At 40.3% G+C, this 18,925-nt stretch overlaps 1 protein-coding gene across 2 annotated transcripts in view; it reads right to left on the bottom strand.

Annotated features, from left to right (window-relative positions):
• RTN3 (reticulon 3) overlaps positions 1-14,997 on the bottom strand; it is a 62,688-nt gene extending 47,691 nt beyond the window's left edge. The window contains exon 1 of one of the 2 annotated variants that reach the window (XM_030331042.2): positions 14,719-14,997. In XM_030331042.2, the coding sequence (XP_030186902.1) occupies positions 14,719-14,857 (139 nt within the window). In that variant the 5' untranslated portion in view covers positions 14,858-14,997. The remainder of the gene's footprint in view (positions 1-14,718) is intronic. The other variant, XM_030331043.2, reaches the window with a different exon arrangement.
• Between the last annotated feature and the right edge of the window lie 3,928 nt (positions 14,998-18,925).

Here is an 18,925-nt window from a genome sequence, read left to right as displayed (position 1 = left end):
CCTTTATTTACCTCCATTCTACTTGAATGTATGTGTATTTTTCCTAACAGGACCTAAAATAATTTTTGAAGCTATGACACTTATCTTGTCAACATTCCATATGTTAGGGGTGTTGTGCTTGGCTTACACTGTTACACTATTTACGATATCAGGATATCAATTATCCCCTTTTTGAAAAAAGTGACTAAAAGTTATAAGCATGAAGAATTTATTTTTAAAAGATCTCAAATATTTACAACAGAGAGAATGTAATGATTTGTTCCATTTACACTATGATATTTTTACCAGTTTATCTTCCAGAGTAGAATACATGTAACACCTACTTGCCTAAATTATTAAATTTCTCATAAAGAAAAAAAATTAAAAATATCATTTGGTTGGGCTCCAGATGTTGACTCTCTCTGTAGATTTCAGTTATTTTCTAGTATTCACAAAATATCTATCTTTTAATATAAATGCTTAATTAAAAAAATTTTGTTTAATGTTTATTTATTTTTGAAAGAAACAGAGACATAATGTGAGTGGGTTGGGGCAGAGAGAGAGGGAGGCACAGAATCTGAAGCAGGCTCCAGGCTCTGAGCTGTCAGCACAGAACCTGATGCAGGGCTCGAACTCACAAGCTGTGAGATCATGACCTGAGCTAAAGTCGGACGCTCAACCGACTGAGCCACCCAGGCGGCCCATATAAATGCTTAATTTTAGAGGTCATGATTTGACCCCAAGATACCCAAATTCACACAATGAGATACATTACAAAGGGGCTGGGGGGGATCTAATATTATCAGTCTGAATTAAAAGCAATAAATTATTTACCATGCTTTCTAAGAAGCAGATTAAACCCCTGAAAAAATATACTTGTTCACTTTATCCCATTATATTTTTATTCTTATAAGGTCAAAGTCTTCCTACCAAACCAGCAGTCACACTTTGCATCTACAGATGGGACAATTCCAGCAGGGACAATAATCTGTTTGCACAGGGCTTCTCAGACCTATCTAGTGAGTTTAATTACCTTTTTTTAAAATAAGGGTTTTCCATTGACCTATATTTTAGGTCAAGTACAACCACAGAAATGAAACTGTACTTTATTATCAGTGCAAATATGCTCTCCCTTGCAGATTCTTGGTAGTGCTACCCCCACATACAGCTATCACACTCCAATTCCCTTCTTCACTGGCTGGGAAATTAAACAAACAAGCAACCCCACAATCCCTAGGAAAACAAGCCTTGCTTTTCAAAAAGTCAACTGACTTGTTCAATGTCCCTAGGCAATTTGGTACGAGCCTAGCTCTTGGGACAAATCTCAGATAAATTCACACTAAAGTACTCTAGCTAGGTTGATGGATTAGCAGTTCAGCGGCAGCACACTTTTATACTGTCTTTCCAAATCTACTACCTCTCTAAACCAGTTACATAACTGCAAATCAGTAAGTTAAATGCATCCTGCAGTGAGTTGTTTTCTGAGCCACAATTCTGTCTGCTCTAAATTCTGTGGCTGAGTTTATAACCTTTAAGAAATGCTCAAAACTATACCTAAAGCTTTTGCTCTGTTAAGAGTCCACCTACCTAGCCTTAATCTATTAACCTTTATAGGAAATCCAATGCAAACTGCTAAATATGAAGAATTGGTTTACGGATTTTATTTCAAGGGATTTGGGAGCAATAGAAAACTTGTGCCTCATATCCCCAGTTACAGCCTCTTTCTCAACATTTTTCTTTTATAAATGCACACAAAAAAAATGACAGACTTGCCTTGTGAGGTCGAAAATAGAGATACAGGCTGAGAGGAAGAGGAAGAAACAAAGGAATCTGAAAGAAAATATACAGCGTGAGAATTTGACAACCTCACACAGGAATTTTAACTTCAACTCTCCTTTTTTTTTTTTGGCCAAGCATCATAATTTCATTGGGTTTGAGCAAGATGGGAAAACTCAAATCTTTACTTCCATTTACTGTTTTCACTCACCTGGCAGCAAAACCTTATTTCATTTTCAAGATGCATTTCTAAAAGTTAATTTAATTTTTTGGATCAAATATTCTCACCCTCAGAGAATGAAAAGAGGAACCCCTAGCATTTTAAAACAAATATAACCTCAAGAAAGATGATACTCCCCTGCAAGTCTTTTTGGGAAAGAAAAAATAAGAATCTTAGTACTAATTGATATTTCCTTTTAACTATTTTCAACTGCATTTGAAGAGTTAGTCACTAATATGAGCATTTAAAGTTATATACTTGGCAAATAAACAAAGTGGACCCTGATTACGTTAAAAAATCACAAATAATCCACTAGGCAAATAGGACTACATGAGAAACCTTCCACCTTCTAAAATTATACTCCTCTAAATTTGGCAACATTTATCAGAATTTTAAATGCATGTACTATCCCCACCAACCATCAATATTCTTTTGAATTTGGCCAGTTATACTTCTAGGAATATAACATAAAATATTGTCACAGAGTATAAAAACATGTTTATAAGAATATTTATAAAAGCAGTGGTCATAAATATTAGGAATAATCAAAATGACCACCAACAGGAAACTAGTTACATCCAAACAATGGAATACTTGCTGCTATGAAAAAGAAGAAAGGCACAGCTATGTATGTTGATACAGTTGATGAAAAAGCAAAGGGCAGAGATACATACATATGCCCCCGTTTGTTAACTGGCAACAAAGGGGACTAGCAAAAGGGACTTTAAGGTTTGAGGTGGGGGAGATTTGCTTCTAACTACAACCTTTGGCCCTTTAAAAAAAAACAAACAAACAAACCAAAGCATATAAATTATCTTTTCAGTAAATACAGAAAAAAAATTAATAAAAATAGCATGGGAAAAGCAACCTCCCCCCAAATGCCCCTAAATATACTGGCCTTTACTTGTTACCTCCTTTTTTCCTTGCAATTATAAACATGTTTTTACAAACATTAGAAATAAAATGGGGGAGATTGCTTTAAAGGACTGGGCTATAGCTATATTGTAAGTACTTAGTCAACAAATATGGAGAACATAACACCAAGACAGTTTAGTGGACAAGTAGCAGTAATTCAGTAACTCAAGACCAGACTTTTAAAATTCATTGCTTTTTAATCATCTTAAGATAAAGCACCACATTTGCCACTACAAATGAAAAACTGTTTTCCGTATTTATTTTTTTAGTAATCTCTACTCCCAACGCGGGGCTCAAACTCACAACCCTGAGATCAAGAGTTGTACACTCCTCCAACTGAGCCAGCCAGGAACCCCATCTCTCTTCTTTTTAAAGCAAGCATTTCTATAGGTTTCTTTAATGTTTCCAGATGGGTTCATCCCTATATGCATTTACCTTCAACATTAAATCTCCACCAGATGATGAGTTTAAATTTGAATAAGCAAAAACCAAATGCTGAAAAAGCCCAATGCCAAAAATGATCCTATGAATTTGCCCATCCACCTCCACCTAACACCCCCTCCTATGGAAAATTCTAACACACAAATTCTTATGCATCACATCTACTCTGATACAAAACACAGATAACCAGTAACAATTTGCCAAAACAGATCCTGTGGACTTGCCTATCTACCTCTACCTAACATCCCCTCCTAATGGAAAATTTTAACATACAAATTCTTATATATATGACATTCCATTCATATATATACATATATTCATACATATATGAAAAGATATACATGAAAATGTTAACTGGATGGTACTACTCACTGGTTTTTAATTTTCTTTGTATTTTTTCTTGAATTTTGTTATAGACATACATTTTTCAAGAATTCTAAATTTCTAATTTCTTTTTTTTTTATAATTTTTTTTTTTTCTTCAACGTTTATTTATTTTTGGGACAGAGAGAGACAGAGCATGAACGGGGGAGGGGCAGAGAGAGAGGGAGACATAGAATCGGAAACAGGCTCCAGGCTCTGAGCCATCAGCCCAGAGCCTGACGCGGGGCTCGAACTCACGGACCGCGAGATCGTGACCTGGCTGAAGTCGGGCGCTTAACCAACTGCGCCACCCAGGCGCCCCAATTTCTAATTGCCCTCTCCTTACAAGGAACAGGTAAGCAACCTTAGAGGAGAAAAAGGACACCTCAAATGGGATCTCTAACAGGTCTTCCAATAAAATTTTAGTGAATAATCTTTTTAGTCTTCACACCACTAGATTTTTAATCCTCGTAAGACTTTAATCTGCAACTGTCAAAACTACCACACACACACACACACACACACACACACACACACACACACAAATCATGCCACTTTGAAAACAGGTTGTTCCATTTACTGAGTCCTGAATGCTGATAGACACTGAACTAAATACTTCTATGCATATTAAATGAAATCGTTACAAACCTCACTTATGATTTAAAAAAAAAAAAAAATGAAAACCTGAAGCTTGTGTCAAGAATCAGTATTCAAATCCACACTTTTCCTGGAAGTCTGTGCCTTTCTTTTTATATAATTCTATCCACCAGTCAGATTACCTATCTTCTTTGCTAGTTACCTAAAAATTTACTAGTCAAGTTTATGTTTTAAAACTTCATCAGACCAGTAAAATAAGATCTTGTCCCCTACCTTTTAACCCTTCTCTCCCTAGCAGCATACTGAGTGGGTGAGAAGTGGAAAAACAGGTGCAAAGAGAGCAAAAGGGCACACTAGAGTAGGTTTTCAAATTTGTGTCAAGCCTGTGCCAGATACTGTTGGGGGCAGAGGGAATAGGAAGAGAGGTGCTTTGGACTGTACATGAGACTTCAGTTTTGATTTATTATTGAGGGAAAATAAACCAAATAAATCTCACTGTTTGAATTTTCTAACCCCCATTAAAATATTATTCCAACAAATTATTTATTTTAGTGACAGCTGTCCTTCAACACCAGCAGAATACAAACTATATTTTTACACAGAGAAACAAGGTTCGGTTATTAAGGCATCTTTCAATACATAGGAAAAGTAGTATTTGAAACTTTATCTAAAACTCATATGATGACAATTAGAAATCCATCAGCTCTTTCAACATCTTTCTCTCTAACGTTAAAAATTAAATATTCTTTTCATTACTTAGTTTTCCTGTTTGCCTATAAAGGTAGGCTCCTCGAAAAGGGTTTCTTTTTTTTTTTTCAACGTTTATTTATTTTTGGGACAGAGAGAGACAGAGCATGAACGGGGGAGGGGCAGAGAGAGAGGGAGACACAGAATCGGAAACAGGCTCCAGGCTCTGAGCCATCAGCCCAGAGCCCGACGCGGGGCTCGAACTCACGGACCGCGAGATCGTGACCTGGCTGAAGTCGGACGCTTAACCGACTGCGCCACCCAGGCGCGCCCTCGAAAAGGGTTTCTATTCTTTCTCGTGACCACAATTCCTGATGATAACTCACATCATTATGAGTTATCATAATGCCCTCTCTCCTATCAGAATTCTAATCAGAATTCCAGGGATAAGCAGACCAATTTTTTCCCCAAAATTTATTCCATTTTTCCCTTATATTTTTTCTATTACTGCATCACTGAAGAGAAGTAGTGAAAGTGGGCCTCCTTGCCTCTCCCAAAGCAATTCTGATTTCATGATTAAGGGTTTCTTTAAAACAAACTTTTAATTTTAGAATAATTTTAGATTTACAGAAAAGGCCCAAAGGTAGTAGAGTATTGCTTTATATCCAGTGCTCACTTTCTCCCATTGTTAACAAGTTATCTTAATATGGTGGTACACTTGTTACAATTAATGAACACTGATACATTTCATTAATTTTTCCCTAAAGCCCTTTTTCTGTTCCAAAATCCCATCCAGGATACCATATCACATTTTGTCATCAAGTCTCCTTAGTCTCTTTTAGACTATGACAATTTCTCAGACTTTCCTTGCTTTTGATGGTCTTGACAGTTTTGAGGGAGCATTTGTCAGATACTTTACAGAATGTCCCTCAATTTGGGTTTGTCTCATGTTTAGATGTTCTTCTCATGGTTAGACTGGAGTTTTGGGTTTTGGGGAAGACTACAACTTAGGTGAAGGGTCCTCCTTCTAACGTATCAAGGGTATATACTATCTCAATATGACTTATCACTGAAGATGTTAACCTTGATGCCTTGGTTGAGGCAGTTTGCCAGGTTTCTCCAGGTAGTACTTCTCCCCCATCCTTCCACACTGTACTCTCTGGAAGCCAAGTCACTAAGCACTTCCTACTTTAAGTCTTTTATTAGAACACTAAAAGAGTTGGGTTTCTTTGTACATTTATGGAATAAATGTATATATAATCCAAGAGAAGAACATCAGAACTCTTGTTGCAAAAGAAACATAATTAGAAAAGTCTAAACAGAAACTAAATGGACTGTGTTAATAGGAAATTGGCTACAAATATTTTAATGACCCAATTTCTAAAACAGCACTACATTTACTTTTAGAAACGTCTTACCCTTCTCCAAATAGTATTCAAGATCAATGTAGTGAATCAAAAATCTCATATTTTTTTTAGGAATGAGATGGAAATTAGACTTATTTTAACATATTTAAAAATCCTGACACATCAGACTAGCCTACCACTGAGATCCTTATTCGAAATGGAGTCTAACACACCAAAATGTGGCATTCAGGTGGTTACAAAACAGAGACTTTTCGGATTAAAACCATTAGTGAAAAAATACCTCAAGTCCAGACGTAAGAAGCCAATCTTAACACAAGATATATTTATTACAGATACAGTTTTATGGGCTTACATAAAAACCCTCTTCTTAGCACCTATGTCAATGTATCAATTTCCATAGGAATAAGTTTTTTGCAAAACTCCTAATTTGATTTTCAAAAACCAAACATTCCTCATCTGTGGTTTATGAACAATTTCATAGCAGTTCATGAACTCTGTGAAGCTTATGCACTACTTTGTTTATATGCCTGTTTTTCTGGGAATAAAATGTCTCCAACCATTCATTTCATAAATATTTATTAAACACCTATTATAAACCAAGAACTAGTTTTAGTTGCTTAACAAAAATGATTAGTTGTTCATCCAAAAATATCTGAGGGCCTGCTTTGCACCAGGTCCTGCTCAGATATTAGAAATAGAGCAGTGAATGGGGCACCTGGGTGGCTCAGTCAGTGAAGCGTCCGACTTCAGCTCAGGTCATGATCTCATGGCCCATGAGTTCAAGCCCCGTGTCAGGCTCTGGGCTAACAGCTTGGAGCCTGGACCCGGCTTTGGATTCTGTGTCTCCCTCTCTGTCTGACCCTCCCCCCATTCATGCTCTCTCTCTGTCTCAAAAATAAATAAACGTTAAAAAAAAAAAAAAGAAATAGAGCAGTGAAGAGGCGCCTGGGTGGCTCAGTCGGTTAAGCATCTGACTCTTGATTTTGGCTCAGGTCATGATCTCATGGTTCGTGAGATTGAGCCCTGCATCAGGCACTGTGCTGACAGCACAGAGCCTGCTTGGGATTCTCTCTCTCTCTCTCTCTCTCTCTCTGCCCCTCCCTCCTCTCTTTCTCTCAAAAAATTAAATAAATAAATAAATATTAAAAAAAAAAAAAGCAGTGAATAAACAGCAAAAATCTCTACTCTGATGGAACTAGCATCTAGTGTGGAAGACAGACCAATAAACAAAGTAAGTCAGATCATATACTATATAAATATAGTAAGATTGTGAAGATATGACAGATGGTAAGAAATATAAAGCAGTGGAGCCCTATAAGGTGTTTTTTCTTGTTCGATTTAGATAAGGGTGGTCAAGACCTAAAGAAAGTGAGGGAGTGAAAAGCTGTGAAGATATATGGGGGCAGAGCATCCTAGGCAGAGTGAACAGCAAATAACACTCTGAGGTAGAGGAGTGTTCCTGGTGTGAACAGTAAGGAAAGCCACTGTGGCTGAAGCTGGGTGAGCAAGGGGTGAGGGTGAGACCGGCATTGACTCTTGATTGTGATCAGAAGCTACTGGAGCATTTGCCCATGAGTGACATGATCCGACTTACGTTTTTCACAGGCTTACACCATCTGCTGTATGGAATACAGACTGAAAAGAGGCAAGGGATAAAGTATAAAGACCAGTTAGAGGCAAATGCAATAATCCAGCGGAGCTATGATAGCAGCCTGGGCCAGGGTAACAACGAGGTCAAGAAAAATGGTTAGACGCTGGATATGTTCTGAGCATAGAATCAATAGGATTTGCTGATGTTATATGAAGGAAGGAGTCAAAGATGACTTCAAGTTTCTTGATTGGGCAAAATATGGACAGAATGACTGTTTACTGAGATGCACGAGACTGTGAGAAGAACAGACTTATAAAAGATCAGGAGTTCAAGGGGCGCCTGGGTGGCGCAGTCGGTTAAGCGTCCGACTTCAGCCAGGGTCACGATCTCCGCGGTCCGGGAGTTCGAGCCCCGCGTCAGGCTCTGGGCTTGATGGCTCAGGGCCTGGGGCCTGTTTCCGATTCGGTGTCTCCCTCTCTCTCTGCCCCTCCCCGTTCATGCCCTGTCTCTCTCTGTCTTAAAAATAAATAAACGTTGGAAAAAAAAAATTAAAAAAAAAAAAAAAAGATTAGGAGTTCAAGTTTAGACACAGTAAGTATGAGATGCCATAGACATGAAGACTGAAGATAAAGATTGGAAGTCACCAATTTATAGATGGTATTGCAAACCACAAGATGGCTCTCATAAATGAGACCAAGAGCACAGAGAAAAGTTCTGAGAAGTAAGTCCTGGAACACTCTAATTTAGACGTTGGGGAGACAAAAAAAGAATTAGCAATATGAAATCCCAATAATAAGGAAATCCACAGAGTCAGAAAGATTAGTGGTTGTCAAGGAATGAAGGGAGGAATGGAGAGTGACTGCTACAGGTACAGGGTTTCTTTTGGGGGTGATGAAAATGTTCTGGAACTGGACAGTGGTGATAGTTGCATAACCTTGGATATATATATATATGTATATATATATATATATATAAACATTTTAATATGGTGCTTTTTATGTTATGTGAATTGTATCTCAAAAAAAAAAAAAGGAGAGGGGAAAGAGGAGGAGAAGAACTAGCAAAAGACACAAAGGAGGAGCAGCCAGTGATAGAGCATGTGGGGTCGTGGAAGACTAAAGGAAAAGTATTATTTCAAAGAAGAAGCAAGTGACCAATTTTACCAGAAGCTGCTGATAGGGCAAATCCACATTGGATTTAAAATGTGGAAAATAACTAGTGAGCACAACAGAAGTTTCTATAGAAAAGCAGAGCCATATGGCACATGGCTTAGGAAGCATGGGATCAAAAATTAAATTTTTTAAAAATTTATTTATTTAAATTTGTTAGTTTAACATACAGTCAGAAATTAAACTTTTTAAGTTCAACCAATAACTGAAGTGAAGAGGGTGACTGAAAGATTTTTATCACAGGTTGTTTCAAATTTTAAAGAGAGGCGGCATGTGTATTCAAAAGAGAACTGAATTGGACCCTCAATCCCTTAGTTTTATTCTGCCCTCAACTTTACGGCAACAAACGTTTAGGCATGTCACTTAATCTCCCTAAGCCTGATTCCTCATCTGTAAAATGACACTTATATCACTATCTATGTCATAGATAGACATAACACAAGTCTTTCTCTTATTGAATATAGCTTCCAGAGATACAGATATCTGTTTTACCTGCCTATCTCCCAAAGAGCTTTACTATATGCTCAAACATTTGTTAAGTCAATGTATGGGCACAACTTACACTATAAAGCAATACACAAAGATAAGATATAAAAATCAAATATTTCTATCTCCTATGTAAAAGACACTGCATTGCTGAAATGCTTTCAGGTAACAGGACAAAAGGGCATCTGTATCAGTTTTGCTAAAAAAGTTTTCCAGGATACCCTTCAATATCCTTAAGGGCAAGGTGCCAATGAGGAACGTGTCAGAAAGCTCCAACCGCCTCTCCTGGTTAGGTTATGATGATATGCTTACAGGGAGAAATAAAACAGCTGATTGGAGAAAATAGGTAAGTATGTTTCTTCAAAATTAAAAAAGAAAATCATAAGAGAAGGCTACCTTCTGACACACCCTTTCCTAATAAAACAAACACCAATCTGATACAGTATTTAAAGGGATTCTCTCTGAAACTGCACTATCACAGAGTAAAAATGTCTTACATAAGTCACAAGAATGCAGTAAAAGACTTCAATGACGCAATCACAAGCAATACTGATTATAGCAAACTTACGTGGCATATACAATTTTTCAAAACATCTGTAGCATACTCAATGACCAAAAATAATTCTAGAATTAACAGCTGTAATAAATGAACTGAGTAAAAAGTCAAGTCAGTTTCCTGGGCAGCTTCTGAATAAGATAATTATGTAAACATAATATCAACTTGATAATTTTTATCTAAAAAGCTTTACTATTAAATTAATATATTTTTCACAAGCCTATGAAGTTTTGGAGGCAGTTATAAAATTCATCATTAACAGTAAAGCTGAACATAAACTATTAAGCACATACAACAAATATGTGTAATTATTCATTTATTTGGAGCCTTTTATAATTCCACTTGGAATTACAAAAACGGTTAAGTTCTAGGATTACTGCTAAAGGGAAGTGCTTTTCTATAGAACAAACAGCCTCAAAAAAACTGGAAACCTTAACTCTCCCTAAACTTCAATGACATGTCACCAACTCCCTCACTACTAAACTTCATTTACAAGTGCTTGAAACACACACAGGATTAAAGAGGTAAGTGAGCCCCTCCCCCCAAATAAAATAAAATAAAAGTGAGTCCTAGATCAGGATGAGTATAATTTCCTTACCAGAAAATACAATAAAAGAAATAGTACTCATCTTATTTTGTTTTTAGGCCATCTCAAATTATAAAAATTTAAAAACACTGATGTACTTACCAGCAATTTCATAAACAATCATCTAGAAATTTCAATTTAGGGTTAAGGTATGCTTGTCACACATGAGAGACTAGATTAGAGTGGTTAAACTATTTGTGAATGTGACTCTAAAAGAAAACAGTATTAAAAGAAACATTTTATTTCTGGGGAATAAAAACCATCCAAGTCAATAGGCAAATGTAAACCATACTGACATGACCATTCTTGCTGTCTCCTGTACTCTTTCTTGCTTTCGCTGACAGTGTATTGTAACACACTTATGGTCAGAATGCTGCAGAAAATACTTAAGCATATATTTTTAAGCTTTATTTAAGTAATCTCTACACTTTACGTAGGGCTCAAGAGTCGCATGCTCTTCTGAATGAGCCAGCTGGGCGCCCCAATACTTAATCATACTGATGTCATGCCAAGCTATCTACAAAACACCTTGGCTGCCCCTCACCTTCCTTTTAACAGACTGGCTGAGTGAAAAGGGCTGGTAGCTTAGAAGACATTAATGTGAAGGGTCAAAAGCTGCAACACCCACTTTTATAAAGAGGAAAGTGGTGTAAGATCTTCCTTCATTGTGAGGAAGATGATGATTTCTCACTTGAAATTCAACTGACATTTTTTATCTATGTGCAAACAGTTTGTAACCTGCAAATAAATGAATCAAATATTAGGTACTCTTATTCAGTGAAAGTGAGGATTTAAGGGCACAAAGCAAATTTGCCTAGGTCATATTGCTGAGGCTCAGGATATGCACAAGGTCATACAACCATTAAAAGAATCAGGCTTGAAATCTATATGCCTTTGGAGCTCAAATCTGCATGTTTATCACCATGTCATACTGCCACTGATAATGTGACATGAATATAATACAGTTAATGTCAGTGTTAAACAGGTAGATTCCTTCCTAAGGGTTAAGATGGAAAATACAAATTACATACTTATATTTGATTGACATAATAGAATAAACTGTGAAAGTGATGCCATAAAAAGTACACAGGACAACTAAGCTTCACGAGTGAGAAAAGAAGGATTTAAAGCAAAAACTTTTTTTTAACTGTCCAAGCTGTTTTTGCTTTGAGTTAATTTCCATGAACAGATACAAGAAATGTAGCTTTATTCTGGCATCATGATATTCAGAGCAATAATAAAGGACAGTCTCTGTCAAGTTGTAGGATTTTAAACACTATTAATCGCTTTAAAAAGACAGTAAACCTTCAAAGTTCAGACACAGTACCTATACTTGGTGTCTAATAAAGGCAATCCCCCTTCTGAAAAAACACTAAATATTTAAGTTTCTTTTACCTTGACCTCAAATTTCTGCCTTTGAGATCTTTGATTTTCTTCAAAGGCAGAAAATCGGGATGCCAATTCTGGCCCTTGACCACCTTCTCCCAGCATACTCTGCTGGCTGCACTAGCACCTGGGCACTAGACCAGAGAGTGTCATCCCTCATTCTCTACCTTTAGGTAGTAACTAATATTTCTAAAAGCTGTTACTAGACAGGTCAGTTGAGACAAAACTTTTTCCTGCAGGACACCAAGCGACCACCCTTTCCACATTTTGAAAGTCTCTTAAACCAAGAGGAGCTTGGTGAAAGAATGTGAAAGCTGAAGGCTGACATCAATCAACACTTGTAGACTTTTTAAACAATCGAGGTAGATTTTTTTTTTATATATGAAATTTATTGACAAATTGGTTTCCATACAACACCCAGTGCTCATCCCAAAAGGTGCCCTCCTCAATACCCATCACCCCCTCCCCTCCCTCCCACCCCCATCAACCCTCAGTTTGTTCTCAGTTTTTAACAGTTCGAGGTAGATTTTTAAATGTCCATTTTAAATAGGTTAAATTGTGGAATAACAAACTTCACCTTATTTTCGTAGTGCAGAAGCCTAGGACATTTCCTTTGAGATATGGAGAAAACATTCTACAAGGGGGAAGAGCTTCTCCAATGGAATGATTAAGCACACATTACAGTATCTTAAGCTCAACTTTTCAAGTAGTGACCCGACCAATGAGGCCCACCAAAACTGTACGAATGCTTTTTAGATAATATTAATACCCATCTACAACAAATGAGAACTTAAGTAAGACAGAGTATCTATCTATTTTGCAGGTGAATCAAGAATTCAAAATCACGAAGAATCAAAAGGTCTATACAAAAGGGCCAACAACCAAACAGTAAGCAATGACAAGTGATTAAATCCAAAACACCAAGTTGCTAAGTTATAGGGAAGCTGTTGTTCATCTGGACCTTTGCCCAGAACACAAAAATTTGGAGGAGAAAGGCTGGCCGTTTAAAGGGAACAAGGGTTCTAAATTTGCTGCCTCATTCCTTTATCTGGACAGCTAATCTTGACCTTGCAGAAGCTTCCTCTGATATCGTCTCTATCAAAATGGCCATAACCACACTGGAAAATCCAACAGGGTCCCAAAGCTCTTATGTGGAAATCCAGTGTTCAAAAAACTAGAGAAAAGGGGCACCTGCCTGGCTCAGTTGGTGGAGCATCCAACTCTTGATCTTGGGGTCGTGAGTTCGAGCCCCACTTTGGGTGTAGAGATTAAACAAAACAGAACATCTAGAGAATATTTAAAGCCAAGATCAGAAATCCCACGTTCTTTAGAACAATCAACCCAAGATTCTGGCAATGGAGACAACGGAGTATTTTAAACCCGCTCAAAATCCTTTAAGGTAACTAAATGCAGAACAAAATCGTCTGTACTTTCCCCGGGTTATGGCCCCCTTCCTTTGACGAAAAGGTTTTTTTTTTTCTTTTTTCTTTTTTTCAAAGACTGAGTTCCTCTAAGAACCACCACCTGCTCATGGTGCATTTTTTTTTTTTTTTTTGCCCTCAAGAAGGCATCTGCACTGCAGATCTCTGCACGAGGGGAGCTTGCCAGCCAGCTCCCACCAGCAGGCAAACGCGTATACAATGGAAACTAAAAGCGGCCTGCAGCTTGCCTCCTAGTCTTTCACAGAGAGACAGAAGAAGGGGGTTCAACCAGCTCCTGCTTTGTCTAATTTTTCTCCCCCTCCCCCCTTTCTGCGCTAAACACTCCCCTTTGTTACACTGCGATCAATAATGGCCCATAGAGAGCATGAAATAAAAATGTGTTGATGGCTTGGCATGACTCTATTATCTTCTAGAATATAAGCAATTGATTGCTTGTCCCCACCCCCACGCCGCGCCAGTGAAGAGCGGGCTGTGTTGCAGATGCAGCCACGGATCCATCTTGGACCATCAGCTGCTCCCTCCCAAATCTTCCCGGAGCTATTCTCATCACGCCTCCTCTCACCTCGGAGCCTCAGAAAAGCGAGCATTTAGGGAGTCTAACCACAACAAAAATTACAGGCGCAGGAAAAGAGCATAGAAAACGGCTACCATGTTTCCATCAAACGTCCTGATCCTCCTCCCCCACGGGAAACCAAAAAAATATTTCTATATTTCTGGAAGACTACCACAAATTTCCGACTATGTCAACACCTGTCTGTAAACCCGCAGTGCAACCTTTGCACCATCATCTCTTCAAAACCCTAGCCAGCTCGCTCTCCTGCAACCAACCTGCCCCAATCCTCTCAATCTCTCTAATCCTCCACTAAATCACCCCGGTTCAGCCGACGGCTCCCCCGAAATGGTGTTTCTCCCCCCCTGCTGTGCCTCGGCGTTAACGCCCACTCCCCAGAATATCTCCCCGCCCCCAACCTGTTTGCCTCACACCCCGTTATTTCCTCACCGCCTGCACCACCTTACTCTCCCCTCCCCCTTAGCCCATTTTCCACCCGCTCGTAACCGGGGGCTGAAGTCTCCGGTAGGCGAGGGTCCTTTGCCTTCCCTGACACTCCAACGTCCCCCCCCAACCCCCCAAGGGCGGGGTTCCCCGGAGCGCCTCACCCGCACAGGAGGAGCCGCAGCTCTTCGCCCCCAGGGCGGGGCAGGCTCCAGGGCTCCCGCCGCCGGGCGCCGAAGGCTCGGCCCCGGAGGACGACGACGAGACGGACGGAGACTGAGTGGCCGCCGACGGCTCCGCCATGGCCGCGCGAGCAAGGGCAGGAGAGGGGTGAAGAGAGATGTGGGGCGGGAGAGAGGGAGGGGAAAGAAAATAATCGGGCGGCTGGGTCTCGGAAGTCCCTTCGCTCCTCCTGCTCCGAGGACAGACTCCGACAGACTGACTGACTCAGCCGAGCGCAGGGAGAGGGCGGGAGGGCGAGCGCGAGCGCGCAGGCGCACAAAAGGCCCCCGGGCGGGCGGCGGTCGGGTCTAGGCGCCCAGCGACGCAGGGCGCAAGCGCAAGAACTGTCCCTCCGCGCTCCTACAGGGAAGGAGGGGCAAAACTGGCTTCACCAAGCGCGGGCGCGAGAGGCCGGGGTGGGCCGCGCCCCTCCGGGAACAAGACGCAAGGGGGCGTGGCCAAAGGCCAAGCCCCGCCCACCATTGCGGCCGAAGTGGGAGGGGGCCCCGCAGGTTAGTATTTCTTCATAACTCCTTATGTGAATGTGTCAGGGTCGCCGGATTATGGGTTTTAACAATAGAAGTTTCTTTTGCTTCCATTAGCTGGAGAATGTCTTTCCCATAAATTCCAGAGCGGATGTCTTTTGTCTGATGCGTTCCTGCCTGTGACGCCAATGAAAAGTGAAAACCGGAATGTGGATATAGGCCCACTGTGCAAGGTGCTTTAATTTTTCTGGATGTGTCGTAATCTCTGAGGCAGAGATGGCACGGTCTCCCATTTGGTAGGTGGAGCAAGATGCTATACAGAATGAAAAACTATTACTCATTCTAGTCACATTCCAATGCAGCCAACAGAACCTGCTTCATATTCTTACCTTGTTTCTGTTCCCAAAGAGGGGTCCACCTTGGGTCTTAAGGTTGTCCTTTCCTCCAAATAGGCTATCAAGTAAAGAAGACATATTTTGAAGAAAAAATAGCTGAGCTAATGAGAAGAAGAGCCCGGAGATAACATCCTGGCTGCGGTTATGGGGGGATGGTAAAATGAGGTATTGAGAATATGCCACAAAATACATACAATTGAATTTTATCCATAGCCTAAATGGAGTCTTTAGTAGAAAATTTATTTGAAGCCAGATATCTAGCTTATACTGGATTTTGTTCGTTTTTGTTTGTTTTGTTTTGTTTTGGTCTCCTCTTTGGTTGGATTGTGAAATTCAAAGCCTTCTCCATACACGTGATCAAAATACTTGAAATGTGCATGATTCGTTTAAAAAGGGGAATGTAAACTGGAAATGGCAAAAATCAAAACTGTAGGCCTTGTGATTGCTAAAGCAGCAATCGATGACCTGAAGGGCAATTGCAAGATCAGCAGATCCTGTAGGGATGCAGCCTCACGAAGGGGGAGGTGGTATGCCAGGCAGCAACAGAAAGGACGAGTGATCTGACCATTGGAAATCTTCTAGAACAGGAAGTAGACTACATCTGCCCTTGACACTTTTTAAGGTCAGGTAAAGCCCAGATAGGAAAAAAACTGGCCATTGCAAATGCTCTGGAAAAAAAGGCCCAGAAGATATTTCCCAAAATAATACGTGGCAAATATCTTCCTCTGACACTTACGGCATCAGTTGATAATGCAGCAATCTGTCCTTTAGATGACAAAGGGAAATAGAAACCAATCTGATAACCAAGCCAGTTATCTACCCATTCTGATAAATGCATAAACTTTAAAAATGTATGCTATTCGATGCTGGATAAGAAAATGAATGAGGCTGGTCCTTAGCCCTGACAGCGATTGCTAGGCTCTTAAGGAAAGGAAAGGAAACCTGTTTTCATGGTAACTAGAAGTAGAGAAAAGAAGCTAAAAATAAAGGCATGGATGTCTTGGTGGTCCTTTCATACTCTTAAGATTTCTTCCGTAAGAGACCTTTGTGCTAGGTCCAATTCCTGAAACTGTTTTTCTTTCCTGCTCCCTCTTGCTGTACCAGTAAACTTCCCTGAGACTGACTCTTGCGTGAGATGTTATTTGTATCTATGATTTGTTCCACAAATGTTTACTGATCACCTGCTGAGAGAATGACACCATCCTAGGGAATGTGGAGGAATCAAAAAAATATGTTTGTCCTGTCTTCAATGAGCTTACAAGCTGGTTGGGGCTCGAAAATACTCGCATAAAAATAAAAATTAAATGGCAACCAAAACAACCCCAAACAACACAGAACTGTAGTGTTCTGATGAGATGGCAACTCAGTTGTATGAATTTAAAGGGAGAGGGAATCATAATGGAGCTGGTAGTGGCTTGGGAGGTTTTATGAAGAACAAAGTCAGAGTTTGGAATGGTAAGGAGGTCATTAAAAGCAGAGAATGGAGTGAAGCAAATGAAGCGGCTGCTTTTGTGCAAGTATACAGTAAGACCTCCTTCTGGGCAGACCAATCACTGGAGAGCACTCCTTCCTCCCTGCCCAACCCATGATGCACTTCAATGCTGGCTTGTTTAGCAGAACTTGGCCTAGATTTGATCCCCTCTTGCCCCTCCCCTCCACAGGCTGCCTTAGGGCTACACGTAGACTACACGGCCATCTGTGGTGGCTAGAGGGTCAGAAGTGTGACTCTCGTAAGGTTTTTAGGGTGTGGTTAGCCCAGTTGGCTAGAGCCAAGGGCTTGAATTGAAACAAGAGGGAGGTAAAATGGGAAAGATGTGTCGGGGCCAGAGTGTGGAAAGGCAGGAATACAGCACTGAGGAACTGAGGGTTCCTCTTAAGGCTAATGGGAATATGGGGGACCCAGTGAATTCAGTGAGGTTTTCCGACAGAGATGGGCTCAGATGGGATTATTAAAAAAATGTTTTTTCAATGCCTATTTAGTTTTGAGAGACAGAGCGCGAGCAGGGGAGGGGCAGAGAGCAAGGGAGACACAGAATCCGAAGCAGACTCCAGGCTCTCGGCACAGAGCCCGACGCGGGGCTTGAACCCGCGAACTGTGAGATGGTGACTTGAGCCGGAGTTGGATGCTTAACCGACTGAGCCACTCAGGTGCCCCTCAGTTGGGATTTTCGAAGTGTTCACTGGAGCATAGCCACTTCTCAGTTCTGTGTAGCAATTTTTTTTTTTTTTTCTGGAGTAATTTTTTGCTGCTGAGGCACTGAGCTGGGCCTCTTCTTCCTTGGCCCTGTCCTTAGAGGACTGGTGTTTACACAGCTAGTTTCCCACCTCGGCTTCTAGGCCATCTCGTTATCCCATTTTTTCCCCCTGACTTAGGGGAAAAAAAAGGATATACTTTAATTAAGAAACCTCTTTGAATATATTCATATGTCATGTATATAGGAGTATATATATTCAAGAATAGGCCCGCTATAAAGTTTTCTTCTATTCTTAACCCCTCTCCAGCTACTAGTCTCCTCTACACACACATAGGTAAATACTGTTAGGAGCTTTTTGTGGCAAATGCAAAGGTGAAGAGAGCAAATCTTCATCCTCATTCTTTTTAACATATATGATAGCATGCTATACACAGGTTGTTGCTTCCTTTCCTTAATAGTAAATTCTAAGGGTCTTTCCTAGTATCTTTTTTTTTTTTTTTAAGTAGGCTCCATGCCCAATGTGAGGCTTGAACTGACTGAGCCAGCCAGGCACCCCTCTAGTATCTTTTTGAAGAAACAGATAGCTGTGCTGTTGGCTGAAATAACGATGAAGCAGCTGATACGTTTTGAGATTTTACTGTGTTACCCCACAGTTGAGGGCCTGATATCCGACTTTTTCCTTTTAATTTTTTTTGATGTTATTTATTTTTGAAAGAGAGAGAGAGAGAGAGAGAGCGTGAGCGGGGGAGAGCAGAGAGAGAGAGGGAGACACAGGATCCGAAGCAGGCTCCAGGCTCTGAGCTGTAGGCACAGAGCCCGATGTGGGGCTCCAACCCACGAACCATGAGATCGTGACCTGAGCTGAAGTAGGACGCTTAACCGACTGAGCCACCCAGGCACCCCTCCAACTTTCTGACACCCTGTCAGTTGGGGTTGACTATTTTCTTTTCATAAACTATGCCACCAAGTCAATAGCTCATTTTATACACAGAGCAAAGTAAGGTAGATATTTAAATGACACCAAGAGATGCCAGTAGTCCAGTCTGTCCCTTCCAAGGCCCCAGACTGTTGCTT

This window comes from Lynx canadensis, chromosome D1 (assembly GCF_007474595.2).
Source record: "Lynx canadensis isolate LIC74 chromosome D1, mLynCan4.pri.v2, whole genome shotgun sequence".
Taxonomy (NCBI): domain Eukaryota; kingdom Metazoa; phylum Chordata; class Mammalia; order Carnivora; family Felidae; genus Lynx; species Lynx canadensis.
The sequence above is the reverse complement of the archived record's forward strand: the minus strand, read 5'-3'. Positions and strand labels throughout refer to the sequence as shown.